This window comes from Battus philenor, unplaced genomic scaffold (assembly GCF_028537555.1).
Source record: "Battus philenor isolate CCGP_79_NKW_IND1 unplaced genomic scaffold, ilBatPhil1.0.hap1 SCAF_22, whole genome shotgun sequence".
NCBI classification, from domain to species: Eukaryota; Metazoa; Arthropoda; class Insecta; order Lepidoptera; family Papilionidae; genus Battus; species Battus philenor.
The window spans coordinates 9055516-9064016 of NW_027181685.1; the positions used below are offsets into that span (position 1 = coordinate 9055516).

General features: G+C 30.1%; 1 protein-coding gene across 1 annotated transcript; it reads left to right on the forward strand.

The window, feature by feature from the left end:
* Positions 1-1674: 1674 nt before the first annotated feature.
* On the forward strand, positions 1675-2796 carry IFT57 (intraflagellar transport 57). The gene has a single exon (XM_068767116.1). It carries the CDS (start codon positions 1675-1677, stop codon positions 2794-2796), a length of 1122 nt encoding a protein of 373 aa, XP_068623217.1.
* Positions 2797-8501: the final 5705 nt, after the last annotated feature.

The window sequence follows — 8501 nt, forward strand, 5'->3', positions numbered from 1 at the left end:
GGAAGAAATACAAATGGCACAACTTAAAAATCGCAAAAAAAATAATCCGCATAAAAAGAAACCTTACAGTATTTTAAAAATATATCAGCTTACTTAATTCTTTTCATACTATTACTCGTATCTCTTTTTTACTATTTTTATTGATGTTTACTTACTATACTTTATTAATTCATCTCAATACTGTTCAAATGGTTTACTAATACAAAATGACTACAGCGTTAAGTTCACTGTTATATTTTCTATAAGTGTTTAAATAAATAAATATTAAGGGCGTAACATTCGTTAATGTACATGAAGTTTGAATGTCATACATAATCTAAATAGAGAAAACATTAATGAAATTAAAATTCATAATAAATAATCATTAAGCGGTGATTAAAATTTATAATATTTTTTTGTATTTCGAATTCAGATTTACCTAAATGAGGCTTAATTGAGTAACGACCTTTTGTCTTTTGATTTAATGCGTTAAGCACGCTAATGCACCAAATATGATAACAAGTCGAGACGATCCATACTAGCATCCCACATTCTCGTTATCTCGTATGGTCCTGTTGCGTCATATAAATGTAAAAGGATATTCACAAAGAACTTTATTCAGCATTAATTATTTATAATATTTAATTTTAGGTTGAGGTTTTATCTGTTTGGACATGTCAACTCTATTATGGATATTACATTATAAATATTCGCCATTACAAACGACAACAATCAACAAACAATCTAACTTTATTGAGGAGCAAAACCCCAATCTACAAAATAGTTAACTTTAGATTCCGATATATATAATATAATATATTTTTTGAGGCAATAAGCGACAAGCGGATTTTATAAAGGCTATATACCTAGAGATTGTTAGTTTTATTTGTTAACTACTGTAGGATACGCACGCCGTATGGCTGACTCCTCGCGACATTCACTATATCGTATGTCCGACTAGTGTGGGATCTACCCACGCTGCGTCTTGTATTCGTCACTGGAGAACCTTTAACAACAAACCTTTAAGAACAAAAACATGGCTTTTACACTCGCAAGAATAATATCATAAATGGTTTCGGCGGTCAAAGCGTATTAAATGGCACGTCGTTTATATTTAGTAGTAACATTTGATCCTTTTAGTTATTGTTGAAAAATAACTGTGAATTACTTCTTCTAGGTATACATGTAATACAAAATCATTGTCAAAATACTTTATTATTATTAATAAAAGTAAAAAATATAAGATCTTGTGGTATAAAAAAGTTATCATCACAATGAAATTTATTCTATGCCGTTTCCATAGTAACGTAAATGTAAATAAAGGTTTACAGTTAGAATTCTGCATGAAAAAAGCTAAAAAATAGATAATTTGTAGTGTAAAAGTGATTGTTAATAGTAATTACACGAATGAAGTTGTTTTGATAAGATATTAAAATTAATAATAAGGTTTTCGTAAGGTACGTTATGATTGTTATTTGAAATAAAACTGAACTAACAACAGTATCGAGTGTTATAATAATAATATTTATAATTGATTTTTCATTTTTTATAATAAATCTGTACTATCGATTTACAATTTTATCGATTTATTTCCTACAAACATTCAAATTGCGAAGTTGTATTCAATTGAAGTCGATTAAAAGTGATTTCTTTATAGAATTATAATTTTATTATATTTTGTTTCAGGTGTCAATAATGGATTTAAACGTAATGGATAAACTACGTTTGTTAAAAATTGACACAGAACTACGGCCGCAAATCAAAATGAAACCAATGAGTCGTTATTATTTTCTAACATCAACAAATCCCGTCGAACAATTCTTCGTTTTCGCGTCTACTGCAGCGTGGCTAATTCGTAAAACTGGTCAAGAATTCGAACAGCCAAGTGAAGAAGATGACCCAAATGCAACTATAGCAAACATATTAGACGTCCTGCGTGAAAGAGATATAACAATAGATTTTTCTTCACATAAGCTTAAGCAAGGGTATGGAGATCAAGTTTGCTATATTTTAAACGTTCTGGCCAATGAGGCGTTGAAAAAAGAGAACTTTGAATGGGAAAAACCAGTAGTCGATATCCTAGATCCGGAGGAATCAAATGAAGATGTTGATCAAATTGAAGACGAGACAGAAATCTTTCTGGACAAAGTCGAGGAAGAAATGATTGATTACTCCGATGACTCAGGAGAGGAAAATAAGGAAGAAAAAGCGTCAATAAAATCTGTTAATACTGTTCATGATTGGGAGGAATGGAAACTGGAATTGGAAAGGGTTGCGCCAGCTCTGAGATTAAAGGTATCCGCTGATGGCCGTGACTGGCGAGCGAGGTTAGCTCAAATGGAAACATATAAAAACGAACTATTTGAAAGACTTAAAGTCACTGGTACACAGTTAAATAAACTGCACGGTAACATTGGTTCTGCTATGGACAAAGTTGCAGCGAGAGAAAATATTCTGAATGAACAATTCGAGCCGCTCGTACAAGAGTACGGTACTCTTCTTAACGAGCTAAATAAAGTCACCAAAGAGTACAAGGAAGTAAGCGTAGGAGTTACGGAGCGACAAGAAAAACTAAACGAGTTGACAGCGAAAGTAGAGAGCATAAAGCAAAGAACAGAGCTAAAAGGCACATCTATGAATGACACTTCACCTCTAGTAACGGCCAAGAAAGCGGTGGAAACTTTAAAGAAAGATATTCAGGAGTTAGATTTTCAAATTATTATTCTACTTTGGTTATTAATATCGAAAGAAAATCCGAAGAGCAACAATTTTTTGACTAACGCCGAATCTAAAATGCTTAATAATGAACTTTATTAGCATATATACTAAGTATAGTAGCTAATACGTTATAAAAATAGCTATACTAGAAAGCTATTTGCGTGGATTATTTCATGAAACGGAACATTAAGAATTTTCTCTATATTCCCCTAGTTTTCTTTTGTCTTTAAATTCTAAAATTCTTTATGTAACACAAGACAGAATCAACTTTTCTTATTGACGTCAAGATGAGTTTTCCATCTGTTCTGATGATAATTGCCCCAGACTTGACTTAAAAAACTCACGGAGACTTTAGTATATATAATTAGTAAAAAAATATTAATTACATTGAAATATCCTGAAGCCAAATCCATCTTGCCCTTCTAACCAGCCAAATCCATCTTCCTTCTATCTTTATGAAGTCATTTATAGTGTGTTAACCATAACAATTATAAGCATAATACATATAGCCGCTGAGTCCTTTGACGTACGTTCACAAATTGGAAAGACGATCTTTTTAAGGCCGTTCGGGTTATATTGAAAATCTATGGGCGAGGCCCGTGTGGTCACGAACTGGCAAGCGCAGCGTTGGACGTCCACCCATAAGAGTTGACTTTGTTGAAGTCTTTGGAAAACGCTGCAGACTGCATCGAATCGCTATTATTGAAAATCTAGTTCAATCACAGGATCTAGATATAGATCCAGCAACGGACGCCATACGGCTAAATGATGATGAATTCATAGCAAACAAATGTTCTTTAACGATCTATTCCACTTAAAAACAGAATATACATATACACACATCTTTTTGATTGATAAATATTTTTAATTATTGCTAAATATTAACAGGTATCTACTGCTATTAAGCATAAATATTCGTTATCTTTTAACTGCATTATACACATGTCACAATGACAAGATATGAAACATTATTTAGTATAATTCACCAGTACGATTAATAAATGAAAGAAGTGTACATTTTATCACTCAATTTATTATATGTTCATACACAACCCTTATAATTGCTATAAAATGTAATAATTAATTTTAAAAATAATACATAACTTAATTTTACTCTTAAGATACAACAGATAATAAAGAGTTACAATTTATTTTAACTTAGGCTTTCTTGAGTATAAATATACATTCCAAGAACCCGTGACCGTCAGACCTTCGTTACTTAAGAGCTGAAAGTTTCTCAACGTGTACAGGCTTTTCACATTAATTTCCAATAGGAGCTGTGAAAGCTGCCTTAATCCAGCGACGACTTTAAAAAGGCTGTGTCTTCACTTCGTCTAGATACTCCTAAATTGTTATTAATTGTAATTTTACTTACGATAAAGTATAAATATTTTTTGATACTTCCAATTTTAGGAACTTTGGTACTTGTTACCGGTCAGAGTCACCATGGTTCATTTCATAATTGATCATCGTTTCTGCCTGTGATTGGAATATACGAGAGAAGAGTCGGCTTTTATAAAATAACGAAGTTGTGGCGCTCACGATCTTTATTTTAACTATTAATCTTTTAAATATACATTTTTGTTTCATATTTCAAACTATCATTGATAAAACATAATTCCTTTATATCTCTCGAGCTACTGGATGGCATGTATTGGAGAGAAAAATTAAATGTATTACTACTCATTTCTATATCATATGTCAAGTATGTATTATAGGAATGAGCATCGTCCATAACATATAATGTTATGTTTTATGATACGGCGTTATACAAACTAGAAAACTATATGTAATTGGAGACTTTATTCGCCGGGTAGAGTGTGTATATACAACAAATCTCATTGGACAGTAATAACGATCTAAGGATGCGTTTACATGCTCACGAAATGTCAGACTATATATGTCGTTTGACAGGTGCAGACGCGTTCGTTTCTTTATGTTTATTATTATAGTTTACTTAATGACTAGTCATGTTTTTGGAATGATTTCTAAATATATTTCTGACGCGTTTCTCCTTTTATACAAGTAAAAAAACCCATAGAAACTACATTTTGCAATAACCAAGAAGACAAATATAAAAAATAAAATTGTGAATCTTCACTTATACATTTTTTGAATAAGTAGCCGCATGTAAACACATTATCTTTATTAATTAATTATTGAAATCTACTACAATTGCCGTTTTATTTTACTTGCTTGCATAAGTGTGCTATAAAACACTATCCGGCGAATATAGTATAGATAGGCTTTTGAAAAATAGATAAAATCATTGTTAATACAGGTTTCGATTTATGCTAACAAATAACCAATAAATTAACAAAAACAGTAATATACTTATAAGATAATGTTTAAAATGTTATTATAATAACAACTTTGGTGACTATAGGAAACAATACAAAAGCTACATAGTCTTTACATGATCTTAATTTAAAGGTAATAACCAGATATTGGATATACGGATTCATATTTACCTAAAGTTGGGTTGGCTTACTATGGATCAAACTTTTGTATCGAAAAAAATCCATACGAATCGGAGAATAAGACGACTATCTACATCTGCTTTTGTGAAAATAGGTGCTCCCATATTTCAACTTGCGTAAGTTATGGTGATGACAATGGTACTATTGATGACTTCAAGTAATGCCTAAGTGTAACAGGAGTGTCATAAATGTCAACAAACGTCGCCACAAACAGCTACACATGACTCACGAGACTGTTGGAAACCTTCATACTATTGCTGCAGGTGTATAAATAGCCATATAATTTAGTTTGGTTAAGCCGTTTACCTAACAAAACTGCCAGTCTTTTTTTTCATTTGTGATAATGAAACTCTTTCTATGTTTTCTATACCTAAACGAGGCCCTTTGCAAGGCTCAGCTCTTTCCCAAAGATATCCTCGAGTACCAAATATTTTTAATGAATAATTTAATTTTTGCTAGTAATATACAGAAGCCGTCTCCATAGTTTCTGAGATAAACTTTAGGTTATACATGTCCGTATATCCGAACTCTGGTAGTAACAATATTTAATATTCAACTTTTTTAAAATCTAATTTTAATTCAGAAACTTCAAAGCTGTCAAAATCTCACAATGGCTGTGAAGTATTATTAATTAAAAATATGACATCAAAATGGAACTCATAAATAGCAAATAAGCAGTATTTACATGAGAAAATCGTGATTTACGTATAAAATTAGTGATATATACATTTACTTTTGTTTTAATACAATATTGAGTATGATTAACTTAAATTATTACAAAATAAACAATTAAATAATATTTATATTGATTTAAAGCAAATGTTGAGATTATGCAAAAATAGCATTTATGAATATTATACTGGGTACAATATATTAATTTATCAATATAAAATGGATCCTTATAACTTAAGATCGATTTTACCGATTTCATTCATTTGTTTTCTATAACTTTATTAATACTTTGCGAAAGGTTCTAAAATTTTCAGAAATTATAATAACTATTACATATTTGCGCATATGACTGTCCACGCGTGGCAAATTTCTCATGTCATTTAAAAGCTGCATCAGTAATTATTGACCGCAGAATTAATTTACTTATTTTACATTAAATAAATAAACCAAACAATAGGACAAATTATGTTACATTCATTTATTTTTTCTATCGGAATATGACAGGCCACTTCTGGCAACACAGTCAATGGGCGTAGCTGATAGTATATAAAAAATAAATTAATAAGATCTTTACTAGCAATCTTTTATCTAAACGAATCAGTAGATATAACAAATATTATATCGATGCTATCAATCCTTACAAGACCCAAACCACAGGTTAAATCTCGTTTTTAACCACAGGTTAAAAAAACTATATTAACTTGTGCATTTGTGACTACCAAAGGAATTTACTGTTTCTCCATTAAATAACTCATTATTTACCGGTTTGAATCTTCACTGTTGCCTTGCTGGCATTAATGGATTATCCTATATCACGTTTACGTTACTTAGCTTGCAGGTTCCCTTGGGAATTAAAGCTAGGGCCATCAAATGAAATGTTACAGGTTTGCAAGGCTCTTAGATCGCTGAGATAGGCGCTCCGTGACCTGGTTCAAGACACCTCATCCTTGAAGTTCAGGATACCTCATCCTTGAAGGTGGCTTAGGAATTGCGACATAAAGTCGCCCGAGAGAGCTGAACTCTAACCTAGTTACTAGCGACTCTTCTTTCTGGGATTATAGGCTCAATATTACCAAAAGGTGAACTGATAACTTTATTAATGTTGACGGGAAACGCTGGATCCAAGCCCGCTTTCAACCAGTCTTATTGGAAATCTACGAGGGAGGTTTATGTCCAATAGTGGACGTAATTCATTCTTTCACTTATCAAAAAAAATCATCTTAGCAGAAAAAAAAACTCGAGACTATAGTATTGGCGTAGCGATAATATAAGCGAGTATTGCATTAATAAAGTGAGACCATTTATAAGATACACATAACATAAGCGAAATTACCAACAAATAAGTTTTTAGTACTTCTCTAATGGTTTTTTTTAACGAATGGTTATACTGTTTAACTTGAGTATTATACTTTAATAAATATTATAATTTTAAATTGATATTACAGTTTACGTTCCTCGTAAATCAACGTCAAACTCAATTTTATTAATTATTAATTTTATTTTTACGTATATTTAAAATTATTTTCATTCATAAAGTCAATGAATTCATGCCCACCTGTATCTTTATTCTATTGTTATTTTTATTTTTATAATACTGTAGGTATCCTTTGGAGAACGTCAGAGAAAAATTCATATTGCAATGGCCTAATTTATAAATAAGATCACTATTTCATCAAAGCATGTGGCCAATATAATTAACGCATCCAAATTTGCTAAAATTTTAAAATGCGTTAGACTTTTTGAGATTAATCATTAACTGTCAAATGTAGCTGTTCACACTTTACGTTAATTTATGGGAACTTTGGTATATTTGGGAACGAAATAAAAATCCGAACGAGACAGAAAACGTACAAGTTGAATAACCGAAAGTGACACAAGAGTTATATATGTCAGAAGAATATGTAAGACAAGTGAAAGCAAGCGAAATGAATTAGATATATTACCGCAACTTTATTATAATATGAACGGAAAAAAATATTTTTTTAATTGGAAATTAACGTATTTCCTCCCTTTTTAATCCCACTTTTATTTCATAGAAAATAAAAAAAAGTTAAGTCATTTAGTTTGCTATGTGTCCAATAAAACAATTAAAATCTTTTATTTAAATATTAAATATATGTTTGTAGAAAGTTTTAAGAACTATTAAATTAAGTTTTAATGTAATGATGTGTAAGCATGTATGCAAAAATATAAAAATAACAAATAATTAATTTAATCTGTAGTGGAAATACAGAGAGTACTACATTTGTTTAAAAAATAATATTATATCATGATTTAAAAAAAATGCTCGATAGTAATGTAAATGGTTATAAAATATATTTTGATATAAAATATTAGAAAAATGATGAAATAACAGAAGAAAGTGATTTGAATAATAATTATTTAAAATTCTAAGCTTAAACATATTATTTATTATAAATAGTCGTTGTCAATGAAACTTTTTTTAATTGTGTTCTTATATGTTGTTAATTGTGCTCATAATTTTTTTTAATCGAACTTTTTTTTCTGAAAAGAATATTGTTTTATTTACTAATACTTTTTAGGTTTAAAACAAAAAAAAATAGATTTATTCTTAAAAATTATCTTAACTCGATATTCAAATAAATATAGCGTATGTTTTCAACTATTTCTTCAGATGTATTTGTACTGAAT

Coding starts and splice junctions, on each gene's coding strand:
- IFT57 (XM_068767116.1), top strand. CDS start 1,675: ATGGATTTAAACGTAATGGATAAACTACGTTTGTTAAAAATTGACACA.